The 25,178-nt window shown below is 41.6% G+C and overlaps 5 gene segments (V, D, J or C); all 5 read left to right on the top strand.

The window, feature by feature from the left end:
- Positions 1 to 2,985: 2,985 nt before the first annotated feature.
- Positions 2,986 to 6,734, top strand: LOC116677707 (T cell receptor alpha variable 26-2-like). The segment is given in 2 exon segments: positions 2,986 to 3,055; positions 6,388 to 6,734. Coding segments are annotated over 2 exon segments (402 nt in total).
- Positions 5,334 to 6,179, top strand: LOC116677692 (T cell receptor alpha variable 38-2/delta variable 8-like). The segment is given in 2 exon segments: positions 5,334 to 5,536; positions 5,627 to 6,179. Coding segments are annotated over 2 exon segments (549 nt in total).
- Positions 6,735 to 17,853: 11,119 nt separating the features above from the next.
- LOC116677702 (T-cell receptor alpha chain V region CTL-F3-like) lies at positions 17,854 to 18,391 on the top strand (the record flags this gene model as incomplete). The annotated part of the segment is given in 2 exon segments: positions 17,854 to 17,968; positions 18,057 to 18,391. Coding segments are annotated over 2 exon segments (381 nt in total), but the record flags the coding sequence as incomplete, so codon positions are not given.
- Positions 18,392 to 22,627: 4,236 nt separating this feature from the next.
- Positions 22,628 to 23,156, top strand: LOC116677703 (T cell receptor alpha variable 26-2-like; the record flags this gene model as incomplete). The annotated part of the segment is given in 2 exon segments: positions 22,628 to 22,718; positions 22,840 to 23,156. Coding segments are annotated over 2 exon segments (372 nt in total), but the record flags the coding sequence as incomplete, so codon positions are not given.
- Positions 23,157 to 23,300: 144 nt separating this feature from the next.
- LOC116677694 (T cell receptor alpha variable 20-like) lies at positions 23,301 to 24,415 on the top strand. The segment is given in 2 exon segments: positions 23,301 to 23,510; positions 23,776 to 24,415. Coding segments are annotated over 2 exon segments (471 nt in total).
- The last annotated feature ends 763 nt before the right edge of the window (positions 24,416 to 25,178 follow it).

Raw genomic sequence — 25,178 nt, 5'->3', positions numbered from 1 at the left:
ATTTATAGTATCAATTCATAACAAGAGTTATCTCGAGACACTTTACAGATAGAGTAGGTCTAGACCACACTCCAGAATTTACAAGGACCCAGCAGTTCTAGTAGTTTCCTCCAGAGCAAGCAACAGGGCCACAGTGGAGAGGAAACACCTCCTTTTAGGCAGAAACCTCGGTCAGACCCAGGCTCTTGGTAGGCGGTGTCTGACGGGCCGGTTGGGGTTAATGAAGAGTGGAAATAATAATAATAATAATATAATAGAAAACATTAGTAGTTTGTAGCAGTTCTTTGTAGTAGTTCATGGCATAGCAGGACGCTCTGGGGCATTACAAGGCACAGCAGGACATAGCAGAACGTAGCAGGACGTAGCAGGACACAGCAGGACGTAGCTGGGCACCGCAGAGCGTAGCAGATGAACATGGCATCGCAGCACGTGTAGCGGGACCATGGCGACAGCTGCTACCCTGATTTTGGAGCCTCTCTGATCCGAGGGAACATGCTGGGGAAAAAAGAACATAAGGACTCCTCAGAGCTAGGTTAGTAACACGCATTTCAAACAGGAAGCATATGGACAACTGGATGCCCTGCTGGACTCTCAGAGGGACTGCAAGTCTCTCGTGTGAACCGAGACGGGTATGACTGCAGCCTGGAGCATCCCATGTCATACGTCCCGTCTCATACGGTCTCGTCTCATGCCGAGGCATGTCCAACGGTAAATTCAGAGGGTCAAAAATACGAAATTGCGAATAATTTTCCAGATGGAGTCACGGGCAAATTCGTGACCACATTTGTTACAATCAATTGAAAAACGTTAAAAACTGTTAAAGTAACAATGTTGCCATATATATAGTCATTTCTGAATGTTGATGAAACCACAATCAATGACGCAGCCGTTTCTGCCAACTAACGGCAGCATTTGCTGATAAAGGATAACAAGGATCTGCACACAGCAAGAACAAGAATACAAAAATAAACATGTTACACTCTTTCCAAGACCCATTTTAATTTTATATCCAATATTGTTGTCAAACTTCACTGGGACAGTGCTGCAAATACAACTGCTCATCAGCATGGCGAGAGCCTTCCACTGTATGCTCTACTGGCGCTGCCTCGGCTGTTGGGTCTCTGGGACCCGGAGCAGAATGCGGTCACAGTAGTACAACTGCATTCTGTCCCGGCCGGGGCTTTGTACTACGGTTGCGTTGTACTACTGCGGCATCGGCCTTCGGGTTTCTGGGACCCGTCCTGCATCCGACTGCGTATCTCTGCCGCCACGGCCTTTGGCCAGAATGCGATTGTAATTTTCTTCCACTTCCGCCAGCGGTTTCATTGTATTTTGTGTTGTATTGTATGAAAGGGGGAAAAAATTTAAAACAAAACCAAATGCTTGACCTCTGTCGGGAGAGAATTCTTTTAGTTTGCCTATAATCTGCATTTATTTTAGAGACGGACATATATTTTTAAATATTTAAAAACACACCAAATATTTTATTCATTAGCATGATAGTTGACATGAGCTTTTACTTTGAAAAGTAAGAGAGATATAGTAGGCCTATTTTATTCCAAATGCAAGCTCTTATTTTGAAAAGTACGAACTTGGGATGGCAGAAGGATTTTTTTAGTTTGCCTATAATCTGCATTTATTTTATAGACAGACATTTATTATAAGTGTTTTTATTCATTAGTAGGCTATGATAGTCTGTTTTTTTAACTAAACATGTCTATAAGATAAATGCAAACATATTTTATTCATTTATGATTGCCGGTAACGGCAATCATAAATGAATAAAATACTTTTAATATGTGGTGTTTTTTTTAATTAAACAGTAACGGCAATCATACAAATTAATAAAATAATTTTAATATTAAAATTATTTTATTCATTAGCATGATGACGCAGGCTTATTTTATTCCAGGCGAAAGTCTGCATTTATCTTGTCAACACAATCATAACATTCAGAAATGAGCAAACTATATGTACGGCAAAATTGTTGAACATTTTTGATTGCAACAAATAGGTCACGAATTTACCCGTGAATACATCTGGAAAGTTATTCGCAATTTCGTATTTTTTACCCTCTGTATTTACCGTTGGACACACTTCCGCGTGAGGCGAGACCGCATGAGACGGGACGGATGACATGGGACGCTCCAGGCTGCAGCCATATACTCTTGTGTGAACCGGCTGGGTTAAGATGAGTTCTTTTAAGGTGAATGAAAGGCTTGATACGGCAAAGTAGGTCATCCAATCAAATCCAAGCATTGACGGCAATGCTGCCGCCAGTTCTGCCATTGTTTACCTTTTTCTTTATTTTTTGTGATAAAAGTTTAATTTAAATTTTTATATTAAGAAAAAATATCAATGTAAACATATTCACAAACTGTTACAAACAACACGAATGCGTCCCAGGGCCTCAGAATCACAGAGAGGAAAAATGGGAGGGAGGGGGATAAAACAACACATTCAGAAATAGACAGACACAAGACAAGGGACCAATCACACACACAAACAAAAGAAAAGGCTACAGTATTGTCATCAAGGACTCAGTAGAGCTGTGCCAAGTCTTCCCCGGGGCTCCATCCACACGAGCCGTTGAAAGTTCCATGTACGTGATATCTAAAAAATAACGGATCCATGAACGAACAGATAAGTCATGAGGTGGCTTCCAACGGGTTTCCATCATCCTCTTAGCAGCTGGAAGTCCAGCAAACACAGCACGTTAGAGCTTTAGAGAGCTGGAAGGCTGACAGGTCATTCAGAATCACATCATTGACAGTAACAGGCCCAGTTACGTTAATCAAGGTGGACATGTTGGATGCAATACGGTTTCAGAACTGACTAACGGGAGAGCACTCCCAGAACAAGTCAAGAGAAACTACAGAGCTACGAGGAGACGGAGAGACTCAGGGAGGAGCTGAGCTGTTACTGAACTATAGAAGAGAGAGGAACTTCTAGATTCAACAGAGATCAATACACACACCATCAACATTACCTTTATTCAACATGCTGCCACTGCAGCATTGGGGGTTTTCTCTGATGTTTCTCTCCATCCTCACAGGTATGTTAGATTAAGACGCTTAAAAAATGTAATCCCTATAACATCTTAATGTGGATTATTTATGGAGTATTAATTGAGTCTTATACAATAAGAAATAACAGAGTTATCTCTTCCTTCAGGAGTCAGCTGTGAACTTACTCCATCAAAGAAAGAAGAGAACAGTTTAGAAGACAGCTCTGTTACTCTGTCCTACAGATACTCTCAAATGTCATCTAGTGATTATTTCTTCTGGTACCGACAATATCCAGGAAAACCACCAGAGTTCCTCATCTCACACTCTGCTTCAGGACAAGTAGGAAACAAAGTAATCCCTGGACTAAAGATTGAAGTGAAGGATAAAATAATCCATATGATCATCTCCTCAGCTAAGCTGTCTGACTCTGCTGTGTACTACTGTGCTGTGAGGCCCACAGTGACAGGAAACACCAAAACTCTGTACAAAAACCTCTGGAGCAAAGACAACACAATACTCCACAACGTCCACCAGAGGGAGACACACTCTGTTAACCTTCAGAGTATTTTACTAGACAGTGTTGATTAATTTCATTTATTATCAGGCTGCTATCCAAAGTCCATAAAGACTCTACAGCTGATCCAGAATGCTGCAGCACGTGTTCTGACAGGAACCAGGAAAAGAGACCACATCTCTCCTGTTTCAGCTTCTCTGCATTGGCTTCCTGTAAAATCCAGAATAAAATTTAAAATCCTTCTTCTCACCTACAAAGCTCTTCATGGTCATGCACCATCTTATCTTAAAGAGCTCATAGTACCTTACTACCCCACCAGAGCACTACGCTCCCAGAATGCAGGGTTACTGGTGGTTCCTAGATTCTCTAAAAGTAGAACAGGGGCCGGAGCGTTCAGCTATCAGGCTCCTCTCCTGTGGAACCAGGTTCCAGTCTGGGTCCAGGGACCAGAGCGTTCAGCTATCAGGCTCCTCTCCTGTGGAACCAGGTTCCAGTCTGGGTCCAGGGACCAGAGCGTTCAGCTATCAGGCTCCTCTCCTGTGGAACCAGGTTCCAGTTTGGGTTCAGGAGGCAGAAACCGTCTCCACGTTTAAGAGTAGGCTTAAGACTTTCCTATTTGATAAAGCTTATACTCAGGCCTGGCTCAGGAGAGTCCTGGACCATCACTTAGTTACGCCGCTTTAGGCCTAGACTGCTGGGGAACTTCCCGTGATGCACTGAGCACCTCTCTCCTCCTCCTTCTCTCCATCTGTATGCAACCTCATCCCATTAATGCATGTTACTAACTCAACTTCTTCTCTTTCCCAGAGTCTTGTTCTCTCTCGCCCCTCTCCTCTCTCCTCCTTTCTCTTCCTGCAGGTGTTTCTGGCTCTGGAGTTATGGTCGGAGTCACCTGCTGCCTCCATGTTCCTGTTTCATACCCTCGGCTTTAATTCTCTCTTGCGTTCCCTCACCCCCAACCATTTGAGGCAGATGACCGTCCACCCTGAGCCATGGTTCTGCTCGAGGTTTCTGTTTCTTAAAGGAAATGTTTCCTTGCCTCTGTCGACTAGTGCTTGCTCTTAATGAACTGTTGGGTTTCTGTAAATAAGATCACAGAGTACGGTCTAGACCTGCTCGTTATGGAAGTCGCAATGAGATAACTTGCTGTGATTTGGTGCTATATAAATAAAATTGAATTGAATTGCATGTACTGTATCTTTGTGTGTATGGCAATGTCCTCTTTTTATATGAACTACCCAGGGAGCAAAAAGAATTTCAGCCCCAGGTGACAATAAATATGTATTGTATCTTTGAGTTTGACATCTCACAGCTGCAGAGGACCAGAAGATACTAAACTGTTGATTTGCAGTGAAAAGAACTTGAATTACCGCCTAGCAGATGTAAACCTCTACCAACCTCAAGATGCAGTTTACATCCTGTCTGTCCAAATTCATGAAATATATGTAGTGAAGTCTTTAAATAATTTAATGTGTATAATTAGGTGTATATATTGGCCAAACATAGATGCTTCACACATATCTTCAATCCAGCAGCACATATCTATACATTCACCTCAATTTAAAGACTAGTATCACCAGTTCAGTACATGACACAGTGTCTCCCCCTCTGGATCTCATTCATGGCGTTGGATATTAGCCATTAAAGAATTCTTAGATAACAATTTGGTAGCAGAGTTTTGACAGTTACCTCACCTATATGTTGAGGAACAAATTGGAAACAACTTACCAGAATGTTTTCAGTGATGACTACTAACAAAATATGTTACATTGAGAAAGGAGAGAGGACCAACATGTGTGTAGTGTAAAGTTGTCAGCAGGGGGAATAACCCAGGGCTGTGAATGAGCCCTGTCACTGTGATCAGGTTCCTCCTTCTAATCCACCAACTTAGTGTTGATGAAGACTAAACAGAGAGATCCCAGCCTTCTTTCTACTTGCTGTAGCTCAGAGTTACTCCACACTGCAGACATGACGCCTCTGTTCATCTCAGTGCTGCTGGCTGCTATGAGCCTTGGTATGAACACAACTCTGTTTCTTTGATATCAATCCAACATTGATATGATTCTTTAACAGCACACTGATTCTGTTTGTTGCTGTTTTACAGAATGCAGAGCACAACAAGACAACGTGCTGCAACCAACAGGAGATGTGACTGCTACTGAAGGAGAGGCAGTAACACTTGGCTGTCAATATACCAGCAGTTCATCTAATAATTATCTCTTCTGGTACAAACAGGATGGAAACAACAGACCCAAATTCATTCTGATGCGCTTTCAAGGGGATGAAGGGAACACACCGGACGAGTTCAGGGACAGATTTTCATCTACACTCAATTCCAAGTTAAAGTCAGTTCCTCTGAAGATCTCCTCAGCTAAGCTGTCTGACTCTGCTGTGTACTACTGTGCTCTGAGGCCCACAGTGACAGGAAACACCAAAACTCTGTACAAAAACCTTTGGAGCAAAGACAACACAATACTCCACAACGTCCACCAGAGGGAGACACACTCTGTTAACCTTCAACATGATGTAGTCTAGAATCACTTTACCTTAGAAGTGTAACTGAGAGAAGAGAAACTACAGAGCTACGAGGAGACGGAGAGACTCAGGGAGGAGCTGAGCTGTTACTGAACTATAGAAGAGAGAGGAACTTCTAGATTCAACAGAGATCAATACACACACCATCAACATTACCTTTATTCAACATGCTGCCACTGCAGCATTGGGGGTTTTCTCTGATGTTTCTCTCCATCCTCACAGGTATGTTAGATTATGAAGCATGGACACAATGTATTCAATAACATCTGAATGTGAATCATTAATTGAGTATGTTTCTGTATAAAATAACAGAGTTATCTCTTCCTTTAGGAGTCAGCTGTGAAGAACTCACTCCAGTAGAGAAAGAAGAGAACAGTTTAGAAGACAGCTCTGTTACTCTGTCCTACAGATACTCCAGACAAGCAGCTGGTGCTGATCAGTTTTACTGGTATCGACAATATCCAGGAAAAACACCAGAGTTCATCATCTCTCACTTAGGAACAGGAGCAACAATGAAAAGTCCAATCCCTGGACTGTCTGCTTCAGTGAGTGAGGATAAAACCAAAATGGATCTCCAGATCTCCTCTGCTGCAGTGCCAGACTCTGCTGTGTACTACTGTGCTGTGAGGCCCACAGTGACAGCAAACCCACAGTCTCTGTACAAAAACACAAGCTGACACACTGCCAAGCTGCTGGAAGCCTTTATTCTCCCTGTTGTAGTGAACCTTGTAGCTCCACTAGAGGGCGACATTATCAAGTAGGAGGTGCACTACTTGTGCACTGTGTTCAACCATTCAGTCAATAAGAAGTGGAGCTGTGAAGAGAACAATTCTCAGACTGGATGTTGAACATCAGCTAGTTTCTCCTGTTGATTTAAACCTTGTTGTAGAGATGGAACATTGGCTGGGGATTATTCTTGCTGCTCTTTCTTTGGTAAGATACAAAGAACAACATGGTTTTATTATTTTCTAAAGATTTATATAAACCTCAGTTCAGAGCAGAAATCTCTCAACAGTTGAGCTTTTCCTGTCCAGAGTAACAATGTACAGTTGACATTTTCTCTGTCTTCTCCTCTCAGCCTCATGAACAATGTTAGTCTAATGGCTTCATTTTCTCTACTTTTTCAGGATTAATAGCTGGAGACAAAATCTCTCCTGTAGAGGAGATAAGTCAGTAAAAGAGAAGGAGAATCTGTCTCACTCAGATGTGACTATGAGACAACGTATAATAGTCCTGAACTCTACTGGTACAGACATCATTCTGACCTTCAGGCACCTCAGTTTATTCTCTGGAAAAGAGCAAAAAGTGGTGAATATATCCCAGATGAACAGAAATATGAATCCAAATCATCAGTGGAATCAACTGAACTGACCATAAAGACCCTAACCCTGGCAGACACAGGTCTCTACTACTGTGCTCTAGAAACACAGTGATACAAAGTGTAGAAGAGGCTTTACAAAAACCTGAACACAGATATGGGACTACTCTTCAAAGAGGAGGGAAGTGGTATTCAAACCACAGCTTGATATCAGATGGATTCTGATTATTCCAGTTTTATCAAAGTCCCTGTGGTTACAGGTGCTATAGTGACACTGTGGGAGGACTCACATGAGCAGCAAATCCACATCAATGACAAACCAACTGTATGTCTAAGTAGAAAACAGAGGGCGTAGACCAGTCATTTTTTTTTCATTGATGCTTGACAAAGCAAAAGCAGGAAGAATGGGGAAAACTGGATGCCATGCAGGACTCTCAGAGGGACATCAAATCTGTCTTGTAAACTTACTGGGTTAAGAGGAGTTCTTTTAAACTACTTAACAATTGGGATGTCGGCAGAGACGTTTGAGTTGCGGCAGAATCATTTAAAGTAGTGCAGACTTTGAACAGTTAATTTTAAAGCCTTATAAGCTTCTATACTCCTCGCATAATGACAGAAGATTAGGAAGAGACAGAGGGGTTCTCTAAAAAGACCAAAACATCATCCGCAAATAGAAAGAGAGATGATGCCGTGTACTACAAATGCATGTTGGTGAGGCCATAATCGATTGAAACCTTGGCGGGAAGATGTAGAGACTGGAAATAAAGAGGAGGTGGGTCCGGTTAAGACTCAAGCTGAGGGATTAGAATACAAAGTTTTGATCATGTCAATGAAAGATTTACCAAAGCCCATCACCTCTAAGACTGACCATAAAAATGCCCACTCAAGTCTGTCAAAGGCTTTTATTGCATCAAAGGAAAGAAGTGACATTGGTTTCTGACTGTCTTCTGCCACATCAACAATGTGGAGAAGGCGTCTAACATTGTCTAATGCTAGTCTTGTTTTTATGAATCCTGTTTGGTCAGGGTTCACTCATTTTGACATATGGGACTGCAAAGATTTCTATGTGGGCGTTAAGCAGACGGCTGAAAGCTAGAACATTAGGAAAATTATTCTTATATTTTTTTCAGGAGTAAGGAAGGCTGTGTTTACATCCCTTGAGAATTCAACCCTTTCAATAAAGAAGTTAATCATGTCAAGAAGGAAAGGGTCCACAGATCCCAAAAAGTTGCCGAAGATTCAGGGGAATCCATCAAATCCCGTTGATTTTCCTTTTTGCAAATTCTGTAAAGCCAAGCTTAATTCTTCAATAGAACGAATTTGTCCAAGCCAGCTGATTCCTCTGCTGATAACTGAGACAAGTCAAGCTGATTTAACCAGCTGTCACAGTTTATCCAACGTAACCTCAGGTTTATACAGATTGGAACAAAGTGTCTAAAAGGATTATTGATTTCGACAGGGTTAGTTCGAATATTACCATCTGAAGATTTAATAGCGGGAATGTCTGGAAAATCGTCACTGGTTCTAATCTCACAGCAGAAGGTGACTAATAATAACAATACATTTTATTTATTATGCCCTTTACATTTCAAATGAAATCTTAAAGTACTAGGACTAGGTCTAGCGCCCTGAAAGTTTTTTCTTCTTCTTCTAGTTCGTACAAATAGCAAAGTCGGTAGCCGTTGCTAATTAGCACCACCTCTGTTCAGGGGAAGACTGCAGCTAGAAACAGTTACGGAGCTCTCATGATGTCAAAATTGCGCTCAGCTGCGGCAACTGGGGGGGCCTCCAAATTAGTCTTAATTTTTGTAGTCTTAAAATGAATCTAGCATATTATAGCAAAACAAAATCTCACTGATGATAGGGTTACTGGCCAATAGGTGATGTAGTCATTCCCAGATACAGATTTTATGAATCATGTTTTAACATGAAAACCTGATTTATGTTTTGAGGCTATTATATGTCTTAAAATTCTTTGCAAAAAAGGTATGGTAAAGGTTTAGGCCACCCTACGTGTTGATTTAGGCACAGTTTTATTTGCAACTTCATTTATACAATAATGTAGCAGGGGGGCCCTGATCAGTCTCTTTCAGTTAAGCTTGGCTTGGCTTAAAAAATGTTTAAAGACCTCTAGAGCAAAGACAACATGATAGTCCACAACGTCCACCAGAGGGAGACACACACTGTTGAACTTTATATTAACCCTCTGAGCCCGAGACACTCGCCCACGAGTGAAAAAGCACCTCTGATTCATAGTTTAATACTTTTGAACCATACAGTGATTTACTCACTTTTGGTTTCGTTTGAATCCTGACGTTTTCGGCTTTACGGAGGTCTTTTCCGGGTCTTTCTAGCCTCTACAGGGGGGTTTCTATCCAGCCTGGAACTTCAGCCTCTTTGGGCTTTAATCCATACTGTTACATCCAACACTTCCAAGATTGATCACTTTATATCCATAATTCATCGCGTTTGGCTCATTTCTGCCGCTGGCTCGCTCCTCCGCGTCTGCCCTGTCTCTCCCATCTATTGTTTCAGGAAGTACATGCCCATATATGGGAGATAAGTCACCCTCTTGTATGGAAGGCCAGAGGGGACCAAAATGCCTATATACTCTATTGAAGGCCAAATTATGCAATATTTAGGCAAGGCAAGGCAGCTTTATTTGTATAGCACATTTCAGCAACAAGGCAATTCAAAGTGCTTTACACAAATCAGTTAACAGATAAAACACAAGTAAAAACAGTAAAAATCACAAGCATTAAAAACCGTAAAACACATGAATAGACAGTTAAAAACAAAGAGAAACATAAACACAAGAATATAAATTTACAGTGCAGCATAAGAAATTTAAAGAAATGATTAGTCATTTAAAGAAAGGCAGCATCAAATAGAAAGGTCTTCAGCCTTGATTTAAAAGAACTGAGAGTAGCAGCGGATCTACAGGTTTCTGGGAGTTTATTCCAGATATGAGGAGCATAGAAACTGAAAGCTGCTTCACCTGTTTAGTTCTGACTCTGGGGACAGAAAGCAGACCTGTCCCAGATGACCTGAGAGGTCTGGGTGGTTCATAGTGTAGTAGCAGATCAGCAATATATTTGGACCTAAACCGTTAAGTGATTTATAAACTAGCAGAGTACTTTGAAATCAATTCTTTGAGACACAGGAAGCCAGTGTAAAGACTTCAGAACTGGAGTGATGTGATCCAGTCTCTTGGTCTTAGTGAGGACTCGAGCAGCAGCGTTCTGAATCAGCTGCAGCTGTCTGATTGATTTTTGGGAGACCTGTAAAGACCCGTTACAGTAGTCAAGTCTACTGAAGATAAAGGCATGGACAAGTTTTTCCAAATCCTGTTACACATAAGTCCTTTAACCCTTGATATATTCTTAGGTGATAGTAGGCTGACTTTGTAATTGTCTTAATGTGGCTGTTAAAGTTCAGGTCTGAGTCCATGACTACACCAAGATTTCTGGCTTTGTCTGTTGTTTTAACATTGTTGTTGAAGCTGAGCGCAGACTTTTAATCGTTCCTCTCTTGCTCCAAAAAAACACCACCTCAGTTTTCCTTCATTTAATTTCAGAAAGTTCTGGCACATCAGCCGTTAATTTGTTCGATGCACTTAGTCAGTTTTTGTATTGGACTATAGTCCCCTGGCGATAAGGTTATGTAATTTGTGTGTCGTCCGCATAACTATGGTAACTTATTTTTTTCTCCATAATCTGAGCCAGTGGAAGCATGTAGATGTTAAACAGAAGAGGCCCCAGAATGGAGCCTTGCGGAACTCCGCACGTCATATTTGTACGCTCAGATGCATATTACCTATTGACACAAAGTAATCCCTATTTTAGGTAGGATTCAACCAGTTTAGTACTAAGCCAGAAAGGCCAACGCAGTTTTCCAATCGGTCTAGTAGTATGTCGTGTCGACCGTGTCAAATGCAGCACTGAGATCAAGTAATACTAAGATTGAAATTTTGCCATTATCTGTGTTAAGGGGATGTCATTAAAGACTTTGACAAGAGCCGTTTCAGTGCTGTGGGGTGGTCGGAAACCCGACTGAAAGGTATCAAAACTGTTGCTTAGTGACAAGAAATGGTTGAGGTTGTTGAAAGACTACTTTTTTCAATGATTTTACTTAAAACGGAAGGTTTGATATTGGCCTATAGTTGCTCATTAGTGACTTGTCTAGGTTGTTCTTTTTTAAGAGTGGCTTGATTACTGCAGTTTTCAGGGCCTGTGGAAAGATACCTGAAAGAAGAGATGTGTTCACAATCTGTAGAAGATCAGAAGTCAAACAATTGGAAACATTTTTGAAAAGTCCCGTGGTGGTAGAACATCAAGGCAACAGGTCGAGGTTTTCAGATGTTGAATAATGTCCTCCAGGTTTGTATGGTTGATCGTGTGAAATTCTGTCATATTGGAACTATTTTTGCTTGAACACTGTGACAACACATATCCTGGACTTGATATGGAGGCACTGACTGTTTGTCTAATCTTTTGAATTTGTCTTTGAAGAAGGAGGCAAAGTCATTGCAGGCCTTGGTAGATAAAAGTTCAGATGCTACTGGTACTGGAGGGTTTGTTAACCTATCAACAGTAGCAAACAAAGCACGGAATATTATGTTTCTAGAGATAATATCAGAGAAAAAGGACCTTCTTGCATTCCTCAGTTCCAAATTATAAATGCGAAGTCTCTCTTTATAGGAGTTATAATGGACCAGGAGATTTGTTTTTCGCCACCTTCGTTCAGCTTTCCTACACTCTCTTTTTCTGTTCTCACCAGTAGGACATTTCTCATGGAGATCTTTTCTTACCAGATACAACTTTGACCTTAGTGGGAGCAATGGCATCAATAACATTGTAATTTTACAGTTGAAATTATCTACAAGCTCAGTGACTGAGAGCCCAGAGAGGGCTGGGTGTGGAGGAGAAAAGCTGTATAAATGTGTCACTGGTGTTTCAGTGATATACCGTTTTCTGATTATCTTTGTTTGGACACTTTTGGGCACAGAGATAGTGCCGTTAAAGAAAACACAGGAATGATCTGAGAGAGCAACGTCAGTCACCACAACCTTGGAAATGTTCAGACTTTGGAGACAATCAAGTCCAGAGTGTGCCCCTTATTGTGGGTGGGCTCCGTCACATGCTGAGTCAGTCATAGTTCTCAAAAAACACAACACAGCTCTTTGGTCCCCCTGTCCTGGGGGCTGTCAACATGAATGTTAAAATCACCCGCAATGATTACACAATCAAGTTAATGCAGATAATAGACAGCAGTTCAGTGAAGTCATCAATGAAGGTTGCAGAATATTTAGGTGGCCTGTAGATATTTAGAAACATCGCTTGAGGGGAAGATCTTAATTGAAGAGCAACATATTCAAAAGAAACAAAATTTCCATACATATTTTCGTACAGTGGAATGAGTCATTAAACAAAATGGCGACTCCACCTCCTTTCTTATTCACTCTATTCTCACTCATAAAACTGAAGTTAGGGGGAGCTGACTCGATGAGAACAGCAGCGCTGTGTTATGGTCTAACCAGGTTCAGTTAAAAAAATAAAATCTAGATTGTGCTTAGTAATAAAATCATTGATTAAAAATGATTTTCCTGCCAAAGACCTGACGTTTAGTAAGGCTAGGTTAGTGTGTTTTCATTTTTTGGGACAGGCTGTAGCTGACGAGGAATGGATGCTAAATTGCTAAGTTTGCAGTTAAGTGCTTATTCACCATTCTTTTCTATTACCTATCACAACAGAAATTGAGGAAGAATTGAATCCACAGGGCCCGGGCTTGTCTTGAAAAGAGTCATTAGTATCACTAGTCCTGCAGCCAAGGCCCGGCACATATCAGATAGTGCTTGCCAGATTTTGCACACAAGCGTCCTTATCAGTCTGGGGGGAAGGAGTTTTCTGACATCCTGGTAGTGGTGCTTGGCGTTTTTACTTTTGCCCGGGGTGAGCCATGGGGGTAGGAAGGGGTGCATAATTGATGGGGGAAAGGGAAAGGGTGTGTGGGGGAGACATCAGTAGAGACAGCGATGAATCCTCAGAAGGTTCGGGGTTGGGAAGGTTTGAGGGGTGCTGGACGGGTGAAGAGGGGAGTGGAGGTTTCGTGTCTCTGCTCTCTGGTCTCCCATGGTCAAATCTTTGCACAGGCGGGGGCTGTGCTGGATCACTGCCGCACTTTATTGTGTCTTCCTTTTGTTTTGTGACCTTGGCAGAGGGAGCAGATGTGTAGCGCAGAAAGTAAAGCAGATTAGAGAGTGAACAGCTTTACTCCTGGCTTGTTAAGGGAAAGTCTATCTGCTTTAAAAAGATGTCTGCGCTCCCAGAAAATGTAAATTGTCAATGAACTTCAGAGAGTGGACGGTACATTCAGTTGAAAGCCATTTGTTTAGTCCCAACAGTCGGCTGAATCTCTATCTCCTCTTCTGACTGACGGTTATAGGACCACTGATAAACACATTTGCGCTTAGGGGGTGACTGTGTCAAGCAGTTCCCTAAAGTCCAGTTTCAGCAATTCAGACTGTTGCTTACAACATCATTTGACCCTATATGCAGAATAATGTTCTTCCACAGTTGGGTGTGCTGCCACGATATCTGGGATTTTTTGGGTCAAGTCAGACACCATGTCTTTTGGGAAAACATAGGCTGTGTCTCAAATCGCGCACTTCCCTTAGTGCACTTACAGAAGTACACTTCGTGCACTACGTACTGTCTTGCATAGTGCGTAAATTTGGACAGAGGAGTGGTTTTTCTCAAATCGCGCACTTCCATGTGCACTTACCGGAAATGACGATCACATTTCATCCCTTCTTCTTCTGTACAATTGGGAATTTCCCCAGGAGAGCATTCCAGTCAGCTGCTGTGTTTCGCGAAAAAATAATTCCTGCTTTGTTTTTGATATTTTAACAACAATAAATGTGATATATTTATTTGCTCCGTGTCACGCCAGGATGACGATTGCGACACCGCCGTCATGTCACCCCCCCCATTAGCTTCAAACAGTATACACAACTGTATCGTATTATTCGTTCTTGTTACTGCACTCTTAATTCATTAATTATACCCATTCTTTGCAGTCCACTCTTTTAAGTATATACTATGTTTCTGCTCTAAAATAAGTAAAGTAATATTCATTCATTACGTTACTGTTCATTTTAAGCTCAACGTTTTCATGAGGACACTGTTGCCCATAGATAGACTGTTGTTATGAAGCATTACCCCTACAACTTACCTAATAGACAAACATCATTACATCTTGTATATAAGTTGTATTTTGTTCTAAATGGTCTTCATACAGTGACAATACAATAGTGAAAGCAGAGGTAACAGACCTGACATTTAAATAGACCCATTCCTTCAATCATAATATGTTGCTACAGTCATGCAACGGTAATACAAAAGATAACAAAGTTAAATACTTTTAAATAATTTTATTTAAAAATGTGCTTGTAGTCTGCAGGCTCCCCCCAGGCGTAGCTAGTCTGAGGGGGGACAGGGACATGAGGGGGGATTCCAGACTCTCAGGGGATCCTTCTACGGTCTGATGGCCATCGTCACCCTAAATGACGGACCTCTATTCCTCGTTTGTCCCTGAAGAGACGGGTTATACAGGATAATCATCAGGGGGAGGCAGTAGATACAGGATATACATCAGGTGGAGGCAGAAACAGTGGATACGTTTTAACATTACGCTACTGTTAACGTTACTGGCAATCAGCTGATCGCTATTTCGCTGAGCTAACGCTCACGTCGGATTATGTACAACTTGTTAAGATCATACATAACACTAAAATCGTCTACAATGGGACAAAAGTTTAACACAAACAACAGTATACTACTACAACACATGTAACGTTAGCTTATAACTTATTTGCCAATATGGTTAAAACTGCCGCGCTTTAGCTAGCTAAGGTTGGCTTGCTAGCACGTCAAATTACGGTACTAATAAACGTTATAATTCGTGGTACAAAAATTATTATCGACTGTAAAATTAACCAAATATATATTTACAAGTGGCTTATATGTATAGCAAAAAGACTCACGTTTCACTTTGTATTGCTCCGTCGGTCTCGCTGTCGCGTCTTCGGCCGCCGCTGTCAAAAGTTTTCAACGTTGTTAGCTCCGCCCCTTCCGCTACGTAGCCAAGATGGCGACCGTTGAGTGTGGAAGTGTCCATCCATCCACACTTAACTTTGTGACCGGTTTGAGTGCACCATCCGGGTATTTTAAGTACACTTCATTTGACCGTACTTCGACAATGTGAACGCACTATGTACTCAAATAGTTAGTATTTAGTACAGAAGTGCGCGATTTGAGACACAGCCCTTGTATTTTTGGTGTTTTTTACTGTTTTTTAAATCTTTTACAGCAGAGTCACCCACAATCAGGGTTTGAGGCCCATTGTTAGCTTTTTACTTTTTGAATTGCTCTCAGTCCTTACCCTGCTGTGTGGTGATGAGACCAGTCCCGTCATCAGATGGCTGTCCAGCGTCCTGCAGCAGAGGAGCAATCTGTTATCCAGTTGCCACCAGGTTGTTGGGGGGGCATTTTGTTGCTTATTTTCCCTTTTGCAGCTGTCCACGGCTGTGTCCTACTAGGTACAGGGGTTGAAGAGGCGCTCTGCCCAGATGATAATGCAGGCCAGCCGTCATATCACAAACCTCAGGGCGCTGTGCCCGGCCCGTTAGTCGTCCTCCCATTTCCCAGGAAAATGATTTACTCTTAGGCTTCGCACCAGACGAGTTCCAGGAGGACCGCCACTTGTTGATTTATTACCAGTTCCACCTCCTGTTTCTTTGTAGTCTTGTTGGTGCTAATTGCCGTGTGTTAGCATACTTCTGTCCATTGTTATGGGTCCATGGTAAAGTGGTGTCATTTCCACAAGATCCGTTAACTTCACGTTCACTTCTAGAAGGTGAACCTTGGTTTCCAGAAGTGCAATCTTCTGAAGGAGTTTGTAGTAGTCTTCTACGGAGAAAGGAGGCATCTTGCTGCTAATTAGCTTTAGCAACAATCACTGTAGGACAGGCTTGAGCTATTGGTAGGCCACGCTCACGCAGAAAAATTTAAAATATGGCAATAGCCTACTATGTCTACAAAAAATGTATAGTCCATGTTTTTGAAGTGTCCAAGAGCCGCTGCTCATAGTTTCTCAAGGAAAAGCACGATTATCAGCAAAATATGCAAGCAGAAGCAGGAGCAAGCAGCAAAGCGTCTGCACTGTAAGAAGCAGGAAGCAGGTTTAGACACATAGTTGCTTGTATAACATTGCTGTGGTGTAATATGAATAAATATGACATTATTATGTTATTATTGGCATAAATAAATGTCATGAGAGCAAAACGTCTTGACTTTTTTGGAAAGAATGCATGTATTTTGTCAACTGTATAAGCTATAATGATTATTTCTTCACAGTGTGACTCCCGAGACATATGAGAAGTGTTTTAGAGGTTTTACTTATATGTCGTGATATCAATACATATCTGGAAGATTCATTTATTTATTTATTTATTTATCTTTAGGCCCTACAACCATTTTTAACATGCAAGTGACCTCACTGCAACCCAAATATTCCAATAACCCAGTTTGTCCTAAAAAAATGATGTTCATATCTTGACTGTAGACAATAGGGTTGATGTTTTACAAGTTATTATAAAATAAATCCAGACGGAAATTAAAACTGTAAAAATGGCCTCAGGGCCCAGAGTGTTAAATAATTTTTATGATGTAGGTTTCTTAGAAGTGTAACTGAGAGAAGAGAAAACTACAGAGCTACGAGGAGACGGAGAGACTCAGGGAGGAGCTGAGCTGTTACTGAACTATAGAAGAGAGAGGAACTTCTAGATTCAACAGAGATCAATACACACACCATCAACATTACCTTTATTCAACATGCTGCCACTGCAGCATTGGGGGTTTTCTCTGATGTTTCTCTCATCCTCACAGGTATGTTAGATTATGAAAAAGTTTATACCGTTATCAACATTAATTGTGTCTTCTACAACATAAATAACAGAGTTATCTCTTCCTTTAGGTTTCAGCTGTGAAGAACGCACTCCAGTAGAGAAAGAAGAGAACAGTTTAGAAGACAGCTCTGTTACTCTGTCCTAAAGATACTCCAAAATTTCATCTAGTGATTATTTCTTCTGGTACCGACAATATCCAGGGAAACCTCCAGAGTTCCTCATCTCTCATGTAGGATCAGGAAGAATATTGACAAGTCCAATCCCTGGACTGACGATTGAAGTGAAGGACAAAATAATCCATATGATCATCTCCTCAGCTAAGCTGTCAGACTCTGCTGTGTACTACTGTGCTCTGCAGCCCACAGTGACAGGAAACACCAAAACTCTGTACAAAAACCTTTGGCGCAAAGACAACACAATACTCCACAACGTCCACCAGAGGGAGACACACAATGTTCAGGACAATCACAAAATGTTGAGAGTTCCTCAACAGATGATGAAGAGGAAGGAGCAATGATGTGAAGGCCAGATCCATCAGAGTATCAATGCTCTTCCTCTCTCCCCCCCTCTCACTGCAGACATGAAACACTGGCTGACTAACATCCTGATTCTGACTCTCTGGCTAGGTAACTATTGAAACATACTGATTGTTCTCCTTTAATCAATCATCTTTATTGATTCATCTCTTCCTCTGCATGTTCTCTTCTTCCCCAGAGTGTAAAGGAGAAGACAGAGTGATCCAGCCACCAGGAGATGTCATTACTACTGAAGGAGAGACACTCACTCTTGGCTGTACATTTGAGACAACTTATCCAAATCCGACTTTGTTCTGGTACAAACAAGAAGAAAATGATTACCCAAAGATGCTGCTGCAACGTTTCTCTGTAAAAGCTGATAATTCTAAAGAGAAAGAGAGAGTTGATGCTACAGTAAAGGATAAGTCCTTTCCTCTGGAGATCCAGAAGCTTCAGCTGTCTGACTCTGCTGTGTACTACTGTGCTCTGCAGCCCACAGTGACAGGAAACACCAAAACTCTGTACAAAAACCTTTGGAGCAAAGACAACACAATACTCCACAACGTCCACCAGAGGGAGACACACTCTGTTACACTTCAATATGATGTAGTCTAGAATCACTTTACCTTAGAAGTGTAACTGAGAGAAGAGAAACTACAGAGCTACGAGGAGACGGAGAGACTCAGGGAGGAGCTGAGCTGTTACTGAACTATAGAAGAGAGAGGAACTTCTAGATTCAACAGAGATCAATACACACACCATCAACATACCTTTATTCAACATGCTGCCACTGCAGTATTGGGGGTTTTCTCTGATGTTCTCTACATCTTCACAGGTATGTTAGATTATGAAGAATGAACAAGTTGTTTTCCAATAAACTCTGTGAATATTGTTTTAATTCTTCTACAACATGAAATAACAGAGTTATCTCTTCCTTTAGGGATCAATTGTGAAGAACTCACTCCAGTAGAGAAAGAAGAGAACAGTTTAGAAGACAGCTCTGTTACTCTGTCCTACAGATACTCCAGACAAGCAACTGGTGGTGATGAGTTTTACTGGTATCGACAATATCCAGGAAAACCACCAGAGTTCATCATCTCTCATTTAGGAACAGGAGGAACAATTAAAAGTCCAATCCCTGGACTGTCTGTTTCAGTGAGTGAGGATAAAACCAAAATGGATCTCCAGATCTCCTCTGCTGCAGTGCCAGACTCTGCTGTGTACTACTGTGCTGTGAGGCCCACAGTGACAGCAAACCCACAGTCTCTGTACAAAAACACAAGCTGACACACTGCCAAGCTGCTGGAAGCCTTTTTTCTACCCTGTTGTAGTGAACCTTGTAGCTCCACTAGAGGGCGACATTATCAAGTAGGAGGTGCACTACTTGTGCACTGTGTTCAACCATTCAGTCAATAATAAGTGGAGCTGTGAAGAGAACAATTCTCAGACTGGATGTTGAACATCAGCTAGTTTCTCCTGTTGATTTAAACCTTGTTGTAGAGATGGAACATTGGCTGGGGATTATTCTTGCTGCTCTTTTCTTTGGTAAGATACAAAGAGTGTTTTAATGCAGAAAAAAGCAAAAACAGATCATTTCTGTTGGTATCTCGTACATGCTAAATAACACGTTATAGGGTTTTCTCTGAAGTAAAACAGCACTAAGGGAAAATACAGATTATTTACTCTTCAATTCTACTGCTCTGCTTTAATCAATCATCTTTATTGATTCATCTCTTCCTCTGCATGTTCTCTTCTTCCCCAGAGTGCAAAGGAGAAGACAGAGTGATCCAGCCACCAGGAGATGTCATTACTACTGAAGGAGAGACATTTACTCTAGGCTGTACATTTGAGACAACTGTTCCACCTCAAACTTGGTTTTGGTACAAACAAGAAGAAAATGATTACCCAAAGATGCTGCTGCAACGTTTCTCTGTAAAAACTGATAATTCTAAAGAGAAAGAGAGAGTTGATGCTACAGTAAAGGATAAGTCCTTTCCTCTGAAGATCTCCTCAGCTAAGCTGTCTGACTCTGCTGTGTACTACTGTGCTCTGAGGCCCACAGTGACAGGAAACACCAAAACTCTGTACAAAAACCTTGAGACGGGTATGGCTGCAGCTAGGAGCGTCCCATGTCATCCGTCCCGTCTCATGCCGAGGTGTGTCCAACGGTAAATTCAGAGGGTCAAAAATACAAAATTGCAAATAATTTTCCAGATGGAATCACGGGTAAATTCGTGACCACGTTTGTTGCAATCAATTGAAAAACATTAAAACTGTTAAAGTAACAATTTTGCCATACATATAGTTTGCTCATTTCTGAATGTTATACTTGTGTTGTTCCATATTAACGTAGCTACATCTGATGAAACCTGCATCAGCTACGCAGCCGATTCTGCGACTAACGGCAGGATCTCCTGAGGAGGGAGAACAAGGATCTGGTTCTGCACAGGATCTCCTGAGGACGGAGAACAAGGATCTGCACACAACAAGAACCAGAATACAAAATAAACATGTTACACTCTTTCCAAGACTCTGTACTTTTTATTTTATATCCTATATTGTTTTCACACTTCACCGGGACAAATACAACTGCTTATCAGCATGGAGAGAGCATTCGACTGCTATAGCTCTACTACTGCGTCCTTGGCTGTCGGGTCTCTGGGACCCGGGGCAGAATGCTGTCGGGTCTCTGGGACCCGGGGAGAATGCTGTCGGGTCTCTGGGACCCGGGGCAGAATGCTGTCGGGTCTCAGAGACCCGGGGAAGAATGCTGTCGGGTCTCTGGGACCGCGGCATCGGCCTTCGGGTCTCTGGGACCCGTCCTGCTTTTCTGCTGCCAAGGCCTTAGACCTGAATGCGATTTGTAATTTTCTTCAACCCCAACATTCAGAAATGAGCCAACTATATGTAGCCTATGGCAAAATTGTTACTTTGTTTGCAAAAAAAGTCACAAATTTACCCATGACTCCATCTGGTAAATTTTTTGAGATTTCGTATTTTTGACCCTCTGAATTTACCGTTGGACACACCTCCGCATGAGATGAGACCGCAGGAGACGGGACGGCTAACATGGGACGCTCCACGCGGCAGCCATACACTCTTGAAAACCTTTGGAGCAAAGACAACACAATACTCCACAACGTCCACCAGAGGGAGACACACTCTGTTAACCTTCAACATGATGTAGTCTAGAATCACTTTACCTTAGAAGTGTAACTGAGAGAAGAGAAACTACAGAGTGTGATGGGAAAATTACATAGACAATAATTTCAAACATAGGCAATGTTGTTTTATCTGTGTTTATTCAGTTCTTACTCATTCGTAAAAGTAAATCTTTCTTACAAGTTAAACCTCCACATATGCCTATCTACATGTGTCCTGTACTTCACATGTTGTCTCATAAACAATGTGCCTGCCTCCTACAGATACCTCCTGTTTGGGGCCTTCTGTCTTTTGGGACAGCAACTGGTGTGACTGTTTATCACCGGAATAAACAAATGGCAAACAGATGCAGGCAAAGGTCAGGTTGCCCAAACTCTAGGTCAGAAACGGAACTAATCTAGATAGATAGATAGATAGATAGATAGATAGATAGATAGATAGATAGATAGATAGATAGATAGATAGATAGATGTTTATTGATCCCAAGAAAAATGGGAAATTCCTGTGTCACAGCAGCAAAATCAGTCACAAAGCACAAATATAAATATAAATGAAATACTAGGAAAAATATACATACATACATACAATATACATGAAATAATAATATGAATAAAGTAAAAAGAACAAATATTTGAATATGTACAGGATGGGGGAACAAAAATGTGCAAACTGCTTAAATAATATGCAAAAATGTAAAATTTAAATAAAACCAAATGTCCAGGTTGCATTAGTGCAGTAGTGTGGTGTCCAAAAGTCTCATCTACTACCCAGTGATGACGTGTTAAAAAGTGTTATTGCTTGTGGAATGAATGATTTCCTGTAGCGGTCCGTGCGGCATCGAAGCTGTCGGAGCCTCTTAGAGAAGCTGCTCCTCTGTTGGACCAGTGTGGGGGGGAGAGGGTGGTCAGGGTTATCCAGGATAGATAACAGTTTGTTCAGTGACCTCCTCTCCACCACAGCTTCAAAAGTGTCCAGTTTGCAGCCGATCACGGAGCCAGCCTTCCTGATCAGTTTGTTCAGTCTGTTTTTATCGCTGGCTCCGATGCTGCTGCCCCAGCAGATGGCGGAGGAGAACAGAGTGCTGGCCACAACAGACTGGTAGAAGATCTCCAACTATGGAAAAGATAAATCTCTGAACGTCTAAGGTAGAAAGACAGCAACAGCCATCTGCTGACGCAATAACCATAAGGACAGAGACAGCAACTGGCTCCGTCAAATCTGAAGAATAAGATGAAGTGTTTTGTTTAGAATCAAAGGTTTTTTTTCCAAACATGATAGGGCTTTCCTGTTGGGGCAGAAGAGGATAAAAGGGTTTGTCTTGGGATACGCGGTCACCAGAATGTGTGGTGTCACTTGTTACTCTGTTTCATTGTGAACTGCTATTCTCGTCATTTTGTTTGATTGTTCTCTCGAGAAAATAATTAAACTCTTTCACCAAATATCTAAACTTTTAATCCAGTCTCTAGCCTGTCTTTATTTTTGTTTCAACAAGGTCTCTTCTTCACAACAAATTCCTCCCTCGCTGAACAGAAACTTCCACAGACTCAGGGAGGAGCTGAGCTGTTACTGAACTATAGAAGAGAGAGGAACTTCTAGATTCAACAGAGATCAATACACACACCATCAACATTACCTTTATTCAACATGCTGCCACTGCAGCATTGGGGGTTTTCTCTGATGTTTCTCTCCATCCTCACAGGTATGTTACATTATGAAGCTGGAAAAGGTTCATGCAGAACTTTAATTCCAAAACCAGCTGAGTGTGAATCATTCATTATATCTTCTACAACATGAAATAACAGAGTTATCTCTTCCTTTAGGAGTCAGCTGTGAAGAACTCACTCCAGTAGAGAAAGAAGAGAACAGTTTAGAAGACAGCTCTGTTACTCTGTCCTACAGATACTCCAGACAAGCTGCTGGTAGTGATCAGTTTTACAGGTATCGACAATATCCAGGAAAACCTCCAGAGTTCATCATCTCTCATTTAGGAACAGGAGGAATGCTGACAAGTCCAATCCCTGGACTGTCTTCTTCAGTGAGTGAGGATAAAACCAAAATGGATCTGAAGATCTCCTCAGCTAAGCTGTCTGACTCTGCTGTGTACTACTGTGCTCTGCAGCCCACAGTGACAGGAAACACCAAAACTCTGTACAAAAACCTTTGGAGCAAAGACAACACAATACTCAACAACGTCCACCAGAGGGAGACACACTCTGTTAACCTTCAGAGTATTTTATGAGCCAGTCAGGATTCTTTTCACCAATGAAACCCAGTTGTGATGAAGACTTGGAGAAATGACAGTAATTCAACATCTGAGTCTCCTCCTCCTGACTGCAGAGGTGGCTTCATGACAGACAACTGTTTGATTCCAGCTGTGAACATCAGACCAACAACTCACAACACTTATTCATCCTGAACCTTCAAAAACAGCATTTCACCTCTGCAGACATGGAAAAACTCACTGCAGTTCTGTTCTGCTTCTCTCTCATAGGTACGGATGGTTTGGATTATAAATCCTGAAATATAAAGACATTTTCAAGGTTTTACAGATCCAGTTCAGATTTTAGATGGAGTTCAAAGTTACACATTTCTAAAACATCAATCTAGATGTCATCACTTTATCACTAATAACTGATTAATACATTGTTAACAGCATCATTTGCTGAACTTAAAAATGTCAGAGTGATGTTTTCCAAATGTTGGATATGAGACTTTGGAGCAGCGGTGTAAATCTAACATGTTGTTTTCCTCACTAGGTAACACGATGGAAGATGAGATTACTGCCAGCAGTGCTGAAGTGTTTTCATCAGAGGGCCGTAGTGCTACTCTGTCCTGTACCTATTCAGTTAAAGCTCAAAATCTCCAGTGGTATCGACAGGATCCTGGATCAGCTCCTCAGTTCCTTCTCCTGATCACTGATACAAAACCACCTTCAGTAGTGGAAGCTAAACCTCCTCACCCTCGACTGACTGCTATACTGAATGAGGAGAGAAATCAAGTTGATCTGAAGATCTCCTCAGCTAAGCTGTCTGACTCTGCTGTGTACTACTGTGCTCTGAGGCCCACAGTGACAGGAAACACCAAAACTCTGTACAAAAACCTTTGGAGCAAAGACAACACAATACTCCACAACGTCCACCAGAGGGAGACACACTCTGTTAACCTTCAACATGATGTAGTCTAGAATCACTTTACCTTAGAAGTGTAACTGAGAGAAGAGAAACTACAGAGCTACGAGGAGACGGAGAGACTCAGGGAGGAGCTGAGCTGTTACTGAACTATAGAAGAGAGAGGAACTTCTAGATTCAACAGAGATCAATACACACACCAGACTACTTTATCCAGCATGCAGTCATTGGATCATTTTGTGCTTTTTCTACTTTTCATTTCAATTATAACAGGCAAGTTATATTCTGCATTTTCTAGGTTTGATTGCAATGTTTTATAACTGAATCTTTTCTCGAAACATTTATAAAAATGAAATTTGTTCAACTTGTTATCTCTTCCTTTAGGAGTCAGCTGTGAAGAACTCACTCCAGTAGAAAAAGAAGAGAACAGTTTAGAAGACAGCTCTGTTACTCTGTCCTACAGATACTCCAGACAATCAGCTGGTGGTTATCGATTCTTCTGGTATCGACAATATCCAGGAAAACCACCAGAGTTCCTCCTGTACCTTTCAGGGCTTTATACGAGACCAGGAGAGTCTCTACAATCAGACACAAGGTTCTCTACTAAACTGTCTGAAGAAAAGCATGGTGTGGATCTCCAGATCTCCTCTGCTGCAGTGCCAGACTCTGCTGTGTACTACTGTGCTGTGAGGCCCACAGTGACAGCAAACCCACAGTCTCTGTACAAAAACACAAGCTGACACACTGCCAAGCTGCTGGAAGCCTTTTTTCTACCCTGTTGTAGTGAACCTTGTAGCTCCACTAGAGGGCGACATTATCAAGTAGGAGGTGCACTACTTGTGCACTGTGTTCAACCATTCAGTCAATAAGAAGTGGAGCTGTGAAGAGAACAATTCTCAGACTGGATGTTGAACATCAGCTAGTTTCTCCTGTTGATTTAAACCTTGTTGTAGAGATGGAACATTGGCTGGGGATTATTCTTGCTGCTCTTTTCTTTGGTAAGATACAAAGAACAACATGGTTTTATTATT

The sequence above is a fragment of the Etheostoma spectabile genome, unplaced genomic scaffold (assembly GCF_008692095.1).
Source record: "Etheostoma spectabile isolate EspeVRDwgs_2016 unplaced genomic scaffold, UIUC_Espe_1.0 scaffold00005622, whole genome shotgun sequence".
NCBI lineage: Eukaryota > Metazoa > Chordata > Actinopteri > Perciformes > Percidae > Etheostoma > Etheostoma spectabile.
Note: the sequence above shows the minus strand (reverse complement) of the source record. Positions and strands in the feature narration are given on the sequence as shown.